Source organism: Passer domesticus, chromosome 23, assembly GCF_036417665.1.
Source record: "Passer domesticus isolate bPasDom1 chromosome 23, bPasDom1.hap1, whole genome shotgun sequence".
In the NCBI taxonomy this organism is placed as follows: domain Eukaryota; kingdom Metazoa; phylum Chordata; class Aves; order Passeriformes; family Passeridae; genus Passer; species Passer domesticus.
The window spans coordinates 5,423,809-5,436,780 of NC_087496.1; the positions used below are offsets into that span (position 1 = coordinate 5,423,809).

A 12,972-nucleotide genomic window follows, 5' to 3' on the forward strand; every position below is an offset into this window, starting at 1 on the left:
ATCACACCCACAGGGATGAAATTTTGGTGGAAATATTCATTATATAACTGGAAAAGTGGGGGTGGCAGGGAGAAGAGCTCTCCTGCATCACAAACCAGGAGGGTTTGGGTAAGTTTCTCCAGCAGAAATTGAAGTAAACAAGGCAGCAGCCTTAATGAGACCCTCCTGTGGTTCAAGGCTGTGTTCTCTGAAATATTCCTCCCACAAAGTTTTAATAACAGCCAAAAACAAGGTGAATTCAGGGGTAGAGATAAAGGAAATAATTCCAATTATTTCCAATTCACGCCTCTGCCAACAGATGCAGAACCCAATTTCAACTCTTAGGTTTGCCGTGCAGCTCAGCAATCCCAGATCCTCTTGAAGGATAAAAATCATACCCATTTTTAATTTTTTTCCTGCAAAACTGGGGTTTGAATTGCACACAAATCCAGGGTAGGGCAGCACTACCTTGATCTTTGGCAGGAAACCGATGCGGCCCCGCTTCTGCTCCAGGTTCCGAGGCTCTTTGACTTTCACTCCCAGGTGCTTCATGTAGGTGAGGATCACATATTGCATCGTGGAGCTGCCAAACAAACACAAAAACAGGGAGGTTTAAGAAAAAGATATTGGGAAAATACATCGAGTCAATCAAATTAAGGTCAAGTGCCAAGGTTCTGTTGAGAAGTTCATTTTTTAATTCAAGTGATGAAAAGAAATAAATTCCCACAGATAATGGGGAGGTTCAGGCAACAACAGAATTTATTGTTTTGTAAACTATGCAGTAAATAAAGATGGAATATATAGATGGGGAGGCACTGGCACAGGGTGCCCAGGGAAGCTGGGGCTGCCCCTGGATCTCTGGAAGTGCCCAAGGCCAGGCTGGAGCACCTGGCACAGTGGAAGGTGTCCCTGAACAAAGCAAGACTTGGAGTTAATTCATCTTTAAGGTCCATTCCAACCCAAATCATTCCATGATAAAAGGCACAGAAGCCCAGTAGGTGAAAATACAATTTTGAGAATTACACAGAAGGTCCTAAAATTCTGCACTAAAACCACATTTGATGTCACATTATGGCTTTGAGTTATGGTAGAAATAAGCAGCAGTAAAAGGTGACTACAAAAAGCAGAGGAAAAGCTGCTCAGATAAAAACTGAACAGGACAAGGCACACACAGAAAATAAATGTTAGAGCAGATTGAAGCAGTTACAACACAAAACAAAAATAAACACAAACTCTCAGTGACAGTAATTTTTAAGATGTGAAACACAGGCAACAAACATCAGCAAAGAAGAGGCTGGTGCTCTGAATTCCAATGATTTGTGCCAGGGGATGCAGGAGTTTGGAGAACAGCCGGGAGAGGGCTGTCGTGTTCCATCAGCACAACACAGCCCGAGCTGCCCAGCTCCCATTACCTCTTGTCTTCTTCCAGAGGCTGAGATGTCATCCTAAAAACAAGAAAGCGTTTTAAAATGAAACTCAAAACCCAATTAACACCCGGTCCCATCCACCCAGAGCATCAGTAGTTGTGTTGAAGTGTCCTTTAGAATGTTCAGCACTCCCAGCAGGGGAAAAAAAATAAAATCAAGAATCAAAAGTGAAGGTTCGGCTGTGGAAATTGGATTCAGCCCACATTAAAAAGGAGAAAATGAGTTGTGAAGCTGTTGTTTCCTACAGGAAAAGGGCTCTGATCTAATAATGCACATGCTGACAATGGCAGCATTTCACAGCAGCCTCCTGGACAAAACAGACTTCCCTTCCCTCCTGCCAGCCCTGCTGTCACCACCCCAACCAACACTCGGGGGCAGAAATCTCCAGACATTGACACCAAATCCCGCTCCCCAATTCCTCCATCCTGCCTTTCCCAGGATGAGGGAAGCACCTTTAAGGTGCTGAGGCAGCACCTTGAAGGTTATTTTCTTCCCCCCACCTTCCCATTTGGTGTGACTTACAGGACCTCCTCGATTTTGGCCAGGATCTGCTCTGCACAGCTCCTCTCCTTCTCCACGGCGTTGCGGTCGCGGAGCCGCTCTGCGTCCAGCCTGCTCAGCTCCCCCTCGGCCAGGGTCAGCCCCATGCTCCTCTTCTGCCTGCAACAGGGCACAGGGAGCATCACCTGCAGCTGGGGATTGCCCTGTGGCACTCAGGGTGTCATCACAGAGGGGCTTTTGGGGTGTTTGAAGGATCTATGTGAGGTTTTTAGGGTGAAATAGTTCATTGCTGAGCTTGGCATGGAGCTCTTAGCACATGAAAAAGCAAATTAATTATCAACTTCTACTCCGTGCCTGTGAGAGCTCACAGAATCACAGAATTCACAGAATCACCAGGTTGGAAGAGAGCTTCAGGATCATCAAATCCAACCCAGCCCCAACTGTCACAGCAGCTCTCTGGTCACACAACTTTCCCAGGCATTGCTCTGGGAAAGGCTGTGAGAAAATCAGGGAAAAGAATAAGAAACAATTCTTATCTTAACTTGCTGCACCTGTTATTTTGAACTCGTAGAATGTGTTGTAGAGATTTGTTTACCAAACAGTAGTTTCTTAATTTGCCAGTGGTGATGGTGTTTTAATTAAAGGACCCATCAAGTCCACCTATAGCAAACTAAGGTATAAAAAACTATGGTTTTCTCTTAATAAAGTATTATTAACTTTCTATAAATGCATGAAGTCTATACCACTTATCACCCAGCCCTGACCTGCTGTAACAACACCCCAACAGCTCAACTCAACCCTGGCACCCAGTGCCACATCCAGGCTTTGTTAAACACACCCAGGGATGGTGACTGCACCACCTCCCTGGGCAGAACATTCCAGAACTTTATCACCTTTCTGTAAAAAACTTCTTCCTAATATCCAACCTGTATTTCCCTTGGTGCAGCTTGAGCTCTGTAAAGGGGATTATTCCCTGATCAAAGGGGAGAGGGAAGGAAAATAGGAACAGGAAAAAAAAATATATAAGCTGATTATAAACACAATCAGTAAAGAGATTTACCAAACAAAACCTAAGAAAAAGTACTCTGCCATTTCCTCACACAGCTTCCAGGAATGAAGAATCCAAGCTCTAGGACTGCAGCTGATGACTTGATTTAAGGATTGGCCACAGGGTGTATTCCTGGTATATTCCTATCCAGCCAAGAGGAATTTTATCTCCCTCAGGTTTCCCTGTGCTGGAAAGCTGACTGAAATCAAATATGAATGAAAAGGAAACTCCACAGAGAGCTTCTGGTACCTGAAATCTTCCAGGTTCCTCTGAACCTCTGGGCAGACTTTATCCTGCATGGTTTGGATGAACTGGCGGTGCAGCTCTTCAGGGAGGAGCTCTGGCCTCCTCCTGTCTGGGAGGCAGAAAATTCACCAATTATTCCTCTGGGAACAGCCCCCACCTTCAATAAAAGACTTCAGTAAAGTCATTTCCATTAATTAACCCACCCTTCACTCCCACCCTACCTAATTCCAAGGAGATTTCCTCTGGAACTGGGACTTTCAGGTTCTGCAAGAGGAAAGAAAGGCTGGGAGAACCCACAGAGAAACCAGCACCCCAATAAAACACACAAATCACTCCAGGAAATTCCCTCAAAAGCTAAAATCATCCAACCTGAGCACCTGCTGGATTGAAAAGAGGAGACTCCCATGAATACATTATCATTCACAGGATTATTTAAGATGAACATGTGGTACATAAAGCTCTGCTGCAGTTTCTGGGAGTTTAGTTCATGACAACAAAGAATTTTCTCAGCTTTCCAACAGAGATATAAAATTTCCCAATCCCTGCAACAGCCACATCAATACCCACAGCAATTATTAACTAAAAAGCAACGTAGAAGAGCCAGAACTTGCTTAGCTACCATTACATTATTTCTCCTATCAACAACAAATCCCCTGGGATTTACTTTGTTAGCAGGCACCTGAGGCCATTCATTCCCTGGTAACATTTCAACAGAAATACTTAAAACTTTTATTACATTTTTACATTTTATAAACAATATTCTGATTTTGATTTTTAAAACTGTTTCTTTTGGAGGGCTTTAACCCCCCTTAGTTTTTCACAGTTCAGGTGAGTGGAGAAAGGTCAAAGTCAACTTGTTGAATGTGTAAAAATGAAGAAAACAAGAGGAACTTACTGCAGCTCTGTCCAGGAAAAACTGGTAAAACTCCAGGAAAACACGCCGGGTCTCTTTGGAGTTGGTCTGTTTGTACAGGTCTGTGTAAAGGTAGCACAGCTGTGGGGAACAGGAGGGCAAGAAATGAGGTGAAAACCATGAAAACTCCAAGTTTGCTTTGCAGTGTTTCAAGGAATTCAGCAGTGCTGGGTTGAAAGCTTTCCCAGCTCCTCAGGGAGGTGCCCTGGCAATGGGGGGAGAGGGAAGGGGCTGGAAGAGCACAGAGAGGTCAAAGCTTCCCTGCAGACAACTCATCCCACACCTTGGGGTGGAATGAGAGGCTCTCAGGAGCTAAATAATTATTTGTAAGCAGCCAAATGTAACGGGAACAATTCTCTTTGTGTTTCTCCCTTCATCTGAGGAAATAAATGTGGATTTATCACCCTCAGGCCTGCACAGAATCTGCATTTCCCTCCTCGCCAGGGCATGGCAGTGAGTGCTACACAAGATCTGCTAAATTCCGATGAAGATCCCCAAAACGTGAGCCAGGGAAACAATTCCAGAGCTTCTCACCAGTGCTGCAGGGTCAAACTGGGACACCACGTGGTGCAGGAGGACAGCCAGGTGAGCCGGGCGGGATTTCAGGAGCTCGATGTTCTGGAAGCAGCTGCACTGCCCATTGATCTGCAGGGGACAGGGAATTACTAATTACTAATCTGGGTTCGTCAGGAGCAAGAGAAAGGACAGCTAAAATAATGCAGAGTAAATAGGTGCTAGCTGTGCTGCTGTGACAAGAATGCAGGGCTTAACACAAAACTAAAGATTGTGAAATCAATTATAAATAAATAAATGTATTACTAATTATAAAATTATATCATTTAATTATATATAATTTAAATAATTAAGTAAATAAATAATTGAGGTTTGGATAACAGACTCCAAATGGATATTGTCATAAATTCCCCAAATGTTTCTATTTGGAAAGATCAGCAACAACAGGAATTCCCAAATTCTTATTTCACTACACAAGGAGTAGTCAGCAGTTGAGGAACAGAGGAAGGGAATTGTGGTTGGTGGGGAAAAAAGGCTAAAAGTAATTCCCACCTGCTCCTGCTCCGTGTCAAAATCATCATCCTCTGCTCCAATGATCTGAGTCCCCACTCGGGCCAGGGGACTTCCAACACTGCACTGGGAGTCCTGGGGGAGAGAAGGAGAAAAGCACAACCCTGGGATTGACCCTCACAGGAAAACTTGGAGATGTTCTGATCATTTAACTCTTCAAAAACTCCACCTTGGATCCCCCTCCCAAAATCCAAACATTCCCAAACATCAGGAGCATCAGGAGCACACCTGGCACGTGCCCAGTGCCATCCCTGCACAGGGGGAAATGTGGCTTTGGGAGGAGGAGAAGGAGAATCCAGGAGTCATCCCAAGGATGATGATGATGATGTGTTCAGACAGCTCTGCATTTCCTGCTGAGCTCCACTTGAAATGGCAGCCCCCAAATGAGGGAATATCCTAAAAAAAGGGGCTGGACCCAAGGAATAAAACACATGCAACTCCTTGTTCCAGGGCCAGCTGTTTCACTGCTGATCAGGTATTTCTCACCTCTAAATGGCCCTGCTCTTAAGCTCCATAAACATTTACTCACCTAATTAAATTTCTCTGCACTTCTTTAATTGCATTTTATTTTCTAAAGCAAAGTTCAGGCATGCTCCACTTACAAAGTGGGGGAAAGCAGCAAGATTTGAATGGGCCTGCTAGAGGAGATGCTGTTGTGACACTTGATGTTTTGTACTCACAGTGTCTTGAAGCTCAGCCTTTTCTGGGCTCTCATCTGGATAAATCCTCTCCTTCAGGCCACTGCGAGGGCTCTGGGAAAGAGGGAAGTTCAGTTCTGGTAAGTACCAGCAGATCCAGGGAAGGGAGAACTGCACTGGGCAGTTTGTCAGCCACCACAGCCAAAAACTTCTCCTTTCTCACAGGAAAAGGAGGTGTGACAAACCAGAGTCAAATCTGTGTCCTACACACACAGTAAAACAAAAAAAAACCCCAAAACTCAACTGAATGCAGAAGTTTTGGTCAGAAATCTGGTGACAGTGAGCAACAGCAGAGCTGTAAAATCCCCAGCCCTTGGCTTTTTCCTTGCTCTCTCCACCTTTTCTCACAGTTCAGCTCTCTTGTTCCATCTAGCAGCAATCCTCCTGCTCAGGAAGCCCAGCAGAGCCTTATTTGTAAAACCCACGTGCTGCTGCCTCATCTTCAGTGTGTCCAAAGGTTTTTCCAGCCAGGCCACTGCTCACTGCTGGCTTTTTCCCAGCTGCAGAACTCTTTCCACTTCCAAAGGTTTCTTTCACCCTTGCTCCTTAAGTTTCTCAGAGCTGGATTAAAGGCTGGACTGTTTGGTGTGCCAATCACCTGCACTGATCAAATACCACCCCCAATAGTGACAATGATGATTATTAGGAAGATAATTATGAACTTTGTTGGTGAATTTATTACACACAAACACTGAGTGGGATCTGGTCAGGTTTGGAATGTTTTGAAACAGAGTTGTGCATGCTCCCATCTCACCCAGCTCCCTTTCACTTCCAACTGCTGGGACAAATTTAGCTCCCACATCCTTAAGTTAATCAACAAACTTAGGCCAAATCCAAGCAGGGAGTCTCAATTCCCCTGCACTAATCAGACAGTGTCTTAATTAAGGATGAGGCACCAAGGGAGAGCACAGGAGCACACGGATTGATAAATCATGAGTGAGCACACCACGAGCCTTTGCTGGAGGCAGGAACTGAAGCTGATTTGGTGGAAGGAAGGCTCTTCCCCACTCTCAGGGCAAGCTGCCTGGATCTGAGTCACGGTGCTGCAGTTGGAATATTCCCTTCAAAGATGCTCTAACTGGCAAATTAATTTAGAGAAACATGCTGGCATCCATCTTTGTCTGGTTACAGGGATTAATGCCAGGACAATTTAATCCTGGATAAAAACCCCAAATTTATTCTCTCCCAGTCTCTAACAGCAGTCCAATAAACCAGGTTTTTATAGGGAAAAGGTTTTGGTGAGCACTGAGGAGCCTGTTCCAGTAAAGCACAGGACAGCACACACACACAGAATCTGCCAAGGAAACCCAAATGCAAGAGGTAGAGAAGCAAAGCCCTGGGGCTGCCCCAAACTCACATCAGCAATGTCACTGTTGGGTCTGGAGGGGCTGTCACCACTGAAATCCAGTTTGCTGCCACTGTCCCCACTCTCTGCCTCCCCCTCGCTGATCTGCAGCGACTCTGACGCAGACCTGGAGGACAGGACTCCATCCTGCAAAGATGAAAGCAGAACATTTCAAAAGATTATCCTTAAAAATCAACTCCTTCAAAAGCCAGCAGCGCACATTACTCATAAAACCTTAATTTATCTAGAAAAGGCTGCAGTGCTTTTCTAAGAGAAAACAACCACACCAAATTTTCAGCACTTTTAACACAGGGGAAAAGGGAAAAATGACACAGCCTAAATTAATTTCTTTTCAAAAGTGAAAACAAAATTGTTTAAAGCTTCCAAGAATGACTTCATAGGTGTATTTTAAGTTGCACTGACAGATAATAAACACATCATTGCTTGCACTTATTCTTAAAAGCAGGATTTCAGAGATGAGAGCCCACTGTGAAATGTACTCCACATCCTGATTAAGATGACAGTGCCAACTTCAAATCTCAGCTGCAGAGGGTGCAGCCTGCCTGTCTGAGCAACTGCAGCTTGCCCAGGATGCCTTGGGAAGGTTGAGCTGGAGTAGAGGCTGGAGGAGTTAAAGAATAAAGCAGGGATTTGTTAGAAGCATCTCCTCCATGGATGCACCTTGGGCAGCACCAGAGCCCAGGCAGGGCTGCACCCAAGATGGACCAAAATGGTCACAAAAGGAACCCAAGATGAACCAAAATGGTCCCAAAAGGAACCCAAGATGAACCAAAATGGTCCCAAAAGGAACCCAAGATGAACCCAAATGGTCCCAAAAGGAACCCAAGATGAACCCAAATGGTCCCAAAATGAACCCAGAATGAACCCAAATGGTCCCAAAATGCACGAGCGCTGCCGGGGTCTCTCCCTGGGCTCAGCTCTGCTCCATGTGCACATTGCAGTTCAGTGTCCAATCCCAGCTGCAGCCCCTGCAGTCCCATCCTGCTTGTTTTTCTCTCTCCAGCCCACGGGGTTTGTGCTCCTGGGCTGAGATTTGGATCATTTGTCCTTGGTCCCCAGCTGGAGCAGGAATTGTTTTGTTTCCCTGCTCTGTGCAGAGCTCACCATCCCCTGATGTGAACCCAGACCCACACACTAAATCAGCAGAAAATCTGAAAATATAAAAACTAAACCCTGAGGCATCACCCAGAGCACCATGACCCCCCTGGACTGTGCCTGGGAGCACTCCCAGAGCAGGCTGAGCCCGTGTTACCTGGGAGCAGCCCGTGGCCTTGGACAGCTGCTCCTGCAGCTGAGGAATGTGTTTCTTTGCCTCCTGGATCTCCTTGAGCAGGCGGGTGGAGGGGGTCCGGCTGTACTCCTCCTGCAGGACCTGCAAAAGAATTGTTTGTGCCTTTTAAATTAACACCTGCACATCTGCACGCCCAAGGAGCTGCTACACAGAGTCTGTTTTACACAGCTCTGCTAATAAATTAAATTAACGACCCCTCTTTGCATCACTTCCCCCAGCTCTCTCCAAGCTGCACAGCTCCAGTACCTGCAGCCTCTCCTGCTCCTTCTGGAGCATCTTCCTCAGAATCTCCACCTTCTGGTTGTGGACAATGTTATTCTCCTCCTAGGAAGTACAGAGAGATTAAGGTTGGGTTTGTTGGGCAAATGAGGAAATGGACATGTGCATTTTTCACCACTTCCTAAAAACAGGCTCTGAAAAGCCCTGTGAGAAGCAATTCAAATTTCCAACCCTATACCATGTATTCTTTCTTAATTTTGTATAAAAACAGTACAAAAACCTGTATTTCTGTTATCTGTATACATATATATACACAAATAATACATATATCATTTGTATATATAAACATATATATGTATATATATACTTATATATAAAATGTAAATATATATATGTATATAAAATACATATGTATATATTTGCATATTAAAAATATTATATGATTTGTCCCAGCAAGATAGGACTGCATATGCTTTTTCATAAGTGAACAAATACCCACAGACAGGATAGATATCCCAATGCTGATTTGAAGTACAAAAAAAAAATAAATAAAATTCAGGCCAAAACCACCCGGCTCCATTTCTCCTTTTGGGAAGGGAGCTCCAAGCCTTACCCCCATGAGCACTGGGCTGGTGATCCTTTCTGCATTCCCTGACGTGCCAGGCGAGTGGGGGGATGCCATGATGGGAGACATATGCCCAAAAGCTGCCAGATCCACGTCAGAATCCGCCAAGGGAATCTGGGGCGACCCTGGAGGGCGCCCCTGGACAGTGAGAGCTACATAGGAACCAGCTGTGGGGACACAAGGACAGGCACAGGTCACACACACAGGGACACTGCTGGGCTTCTTTGGTTTCCCTCACACCATTCCTCCTCCAAACTGAGCCTGAGAGCACTGCCTGCTTTAGAAATCCCTTTAAATTTCAGATAGTCCATAAAATTTCATGAGAATCAGCCTTTATAAAAGCAAGCAATCCCATTTCCAGCCCAGCAGGTTACATTTGCAGTGCACACACACAAAATAAAACCACCAGCACCTCCTTCCTCACAGAATAAAATCCACCAGGAAAATCTTTCCTATAGTGCTGTGCAGGCATCACACAGCAATGCACAGTAAATAAACCACCAGCACCTCCTTCCTCACAGAATAAAATCCACCAGGAAAATCTTTCCTATAGTGCTGTGCAGGCATCAGTAAGTGGTATTTAAAGTGGAAATAAAGCACCCAGGCAAGGTTTGGTGGGAATTCAAACATTCAGTTCAGGAGAAGCTGCAGGAGAATGCATCAGCTTAAATTCAGGATGTTAAAATCATTCCAATTTCACTTCCCTGTTTCACACCCCTGATCTCTCAGTGCTGGCCTCACCCTTGGGCCCTGGAAGTGATGCCTGTCACACTTTCAAGGTGACACAAGGGCCACCTGCCTTTACTTACACTTGATCAGCTTGACCACCTCCAAATGGTTCGAGTGTGTTACCAGAGTCCCGTTCACCTGGCAGGGAGCAGAGAAAATTCAGTGTTTGCCTCCTGCTTTCCAAGCAATTCCACACATTCCAGAAGAACAGCAGCATTTTCTTCTCCCCCATCTCCATTACTGCCTCTTTCAAGACATTACCAGATAAATTATTTATCCTTCTAACAGTTTATCTCAGTGAGCAGAGCTCTGCAAAAAGAAAACTGTGCACACACCGAAAGAACTCAAGCAGGCAGACAAACAAAAAAAAAGGCAATCCATCTCTGCCTGGGCAGAAAAACAACAGGGTAGCTAATTTAATTCATTAATTTCAATGCCTGGTTGAAATCCCAGCTCCATCTGTGTCAGGAGCTGCTGTAGCATTTTGCAGCAATAGTTTACAGAGTCTTTTAAGTTACTGACTTGATTTCTTACTTGCTTGGGACTAAAAAAGAACACAGATGTGGGAGCAGTTAGGGGGAAAACAACAATTCAGGCAGGCAGTTTATTTACAGATCATTATTAACAACTCTGCCTTGCTTCTCTTCCCTGCCATTTCTGGTTTTATTGTATTTGTGATCCTTGAGCCTGGCAGGATGCTGAACTTGTCCATAAAATTCTGAAATGAGGATCTGGAGGAGAGCCATCCCCAGAACACTGAAGCTTCAGCCATTCCTAATGCAAACACCACAGCAGACACATCAATGTTTTTTGGGTTTTTTTAAGAGAAAGAGCTCATTTAAGACAAAGGACCCATTTCTCTCCCAATTTCAATGTCCTTACCTTGATAATTCTATCACCTGTCTGCACTCCAGCCCGCATGGCTGCTCCATCTGCAGAGGCAAGAAATCACTCAGTTCCCGTTTCAATGCAATCATTTAGAGCAAAAATGGTTTTAAGACTTCTGTAAAACATGCAAAATACTCCTGCACTCAGCCAAGCTTCCTCTGTCAGCTAAATCTTTGGGTGTTGAGTCTAGAGCAGTTCTGCTTTCACCTGCACTGGATACACCAGGACATGATCCCACCATGTTCCAAGGAGTCATTTCCTCCCCTGGGATGCAGCTCCAAACCCACCAGACCCCAGAATGAACCAGGATGGACAAGACCTTTGAGATCAACACAGAATGATCAAAGAGGTCAGCTCCAAACCCACCAGACCCCAGAATGAACCAGCTTGGACAAGACCTTTGAGATCACCCAGTCCATCCTGTGACCTGACACCTCCTCATCACCCAAACCTTGGCACCAGTGCCACATCCAGTCTTGTTTTAAACACCTCCAGGGATGGTGACTCCATCCCCTCCCTGGGCAGGTGATTCCAGTGCCCAAACCCTCTTTCAGTGAAGAATTTTTCCCTGATGTCCAGCCCAAACTTCCCCTGGCACAGCTTAAGGCTGTGTCCTCTCGTTTTCTCAGTGGCTGAAGATTCAGAGGAATAAATTCACTGCTCAACCCCGACCTTGCACATCCCTTCCCAAGCTGCAGCCAGCCCACCTGGCAGGAGTCTGGGAGTTTTCTGCTCCAGCTCACAGCCATTTCCAGGATGGCCAGGGCAAGCTGGCAGGTTTGGGGGCTGCTCTCACCTTCCTTGACAGACTGCACGAAGACGGGGTTGTCCCCGCTGACCGTCAGCCCGAAGCCGTTCTCATCCCGCTGGATCACCACACACCTCTGCACCAGGCCTGGGGACACAGGGACACCACAGGGAGGGCAACACAGAGAGACACAAGCCAGGCATCAGTCCAAAACCTTATCCTCCCAGATAATCACACAGTACTCAGAGGAACGGGGACAACACGGCACAGAGGAGAGACAGGAACAGGGCAGCAGTCCAGAAATGGAGAGGGATGTCAGGACAGGTCAAGCTTATTGCTCCAGCTACACAAAACAGAGATGCAGACAGCTCTGGCACATCAGACACAACCTGAGGGAAAAGCAGCTTTTAAAGAAGAGCAGCAGTACCCACACCAATGAGCAGGATTGCTTTTGTCTGCATTAATAGTTCAGAAACACCTCACAGCTTCTACAGGCTGCTCTAAAACAGAAGCACAAATTCCTCAGAGTAATATGAGGGGGTTGGGCTAAAACAGATTTATTGATCAGGGAAAGTTCTCCCAATTCTCAGCCAAAATCTCCTCCTGGGGCACCTTCTGCTCCAGGTGGAATGTTGCACAGAGCCAGAACAGCAGAGGTGAAGAAGTAAAAGCCACATTTAACTGATTTAACTGTCCTGAACAGGATTTCTGACATAAAGACCAGTCCAGGGCCAAAATCCCAGGAGATGAGTTTGAATGTGCCCCTCCTTTAATTTGCTGTGAGACATCAAAGACAACTTGTTTTGTTTCCTGGTATACTCAGCATAATGTGAACACAAATGCAGAGATAAATTCATTGAGTAGGTGCAGCATTTGGACCAGGTGGAATGCTGGGGATGTCTTTTGTTCCCCTGGAAATGGAACAATGGAAAGACAAAGCACAAGCAAGCAGCAGCCCTGGCATATTCCTTGCCAAGCACTTTCCTAGGAGCAGCTGCAGAAATCCTCCCAAAACAGAGCCCTCATCCTGAAAAGTGCCTTCAGGAACTCTGGAAATGCTTTCCAGGGTGATTTCCATCACCTTTATTTCTACCAGGCTGCTTTGCTTTCTCACTTCTAAAGGCACAGCAGGCAAAATTCCTACACTGGCACCTCTGAAAGGAATCAGAGCTGTCCCAAATCCGACTGCAGAACTGCAGCAGTTTTGTTTG

General features: G+C 45.6%; 1 protein-coding gene across 5 annotated transcripts in view; it reads right to left on the reverse strand.

Annotated features, from left to right (window-relative positions):
- Nucleotides 1-12,972, reverse strand: part of ARHGEF12 (Rho guanine nucleotide exchange factor 12) — an 81,300-nt gene that overhangs the window by 21,703 nt on the left and 46,625 nt on the right. For all 5 annotated transcript variants that reach the window (XM_064398031.1, XM_064398030.1, XM_064398029.1 and 2 more), the window contains 16 exons: nt 11,810-11,908; nt 11,008-11,057; nt 10,206-10,263; nt 9,385-9,563; nt 8,799-8,876; nt 8,514-8,633; nt 7,253-7,387; nt 5,878-5,949; nt 5,180-5,272; nt 4,649-4,759; nt 4,097-4,195; nt 3,423-3,465; nt 3,205-3,310; nt 1,929-2,066; nt 1,392-1,424; nt 448-562 (listed from right to left, as the gene is read on the reverse strand). In XM_064398031.1, coding sequence (XP_064254101.1) covers nt 448-562; nt 1,392-1,424; nt 1,929-2,066; nt 3,205-3,310; nt 3,423-3,465; nt 4,097-4,195; nt 4,649-4,759; nt 5,180-5,272; nt 5,878-5,949; nt 7,253-7,387; nt 8,514-8,633; nt 8,799-8,876; nt 9,385-9,563; nt 10,206-10,263; nt 11,008-11,046 — 1,419 coding nt within the window. In that variant the 5' untranslated portion in view covers nt 11,047-11,057; nt 11,810-11,908. The remainder of the gene's footprint in view (nt 1-447; nt 563-1,391; nt 1,425-1,928; nt 2,067-3,204; nt 3,311-3,422; nt 3,466-4,096; nt 4,196-4,648; nt 4,760-5,179; nt 5,273-5,877; nt 5,950-7,252; nt 7,388-8,513; nt 8,634-8,798; nt 8,877-9,384; nt 9,564-10,205; nt 10,264-11,007; nt 11,058-11,809; nt 11,909-12,972) is intronic.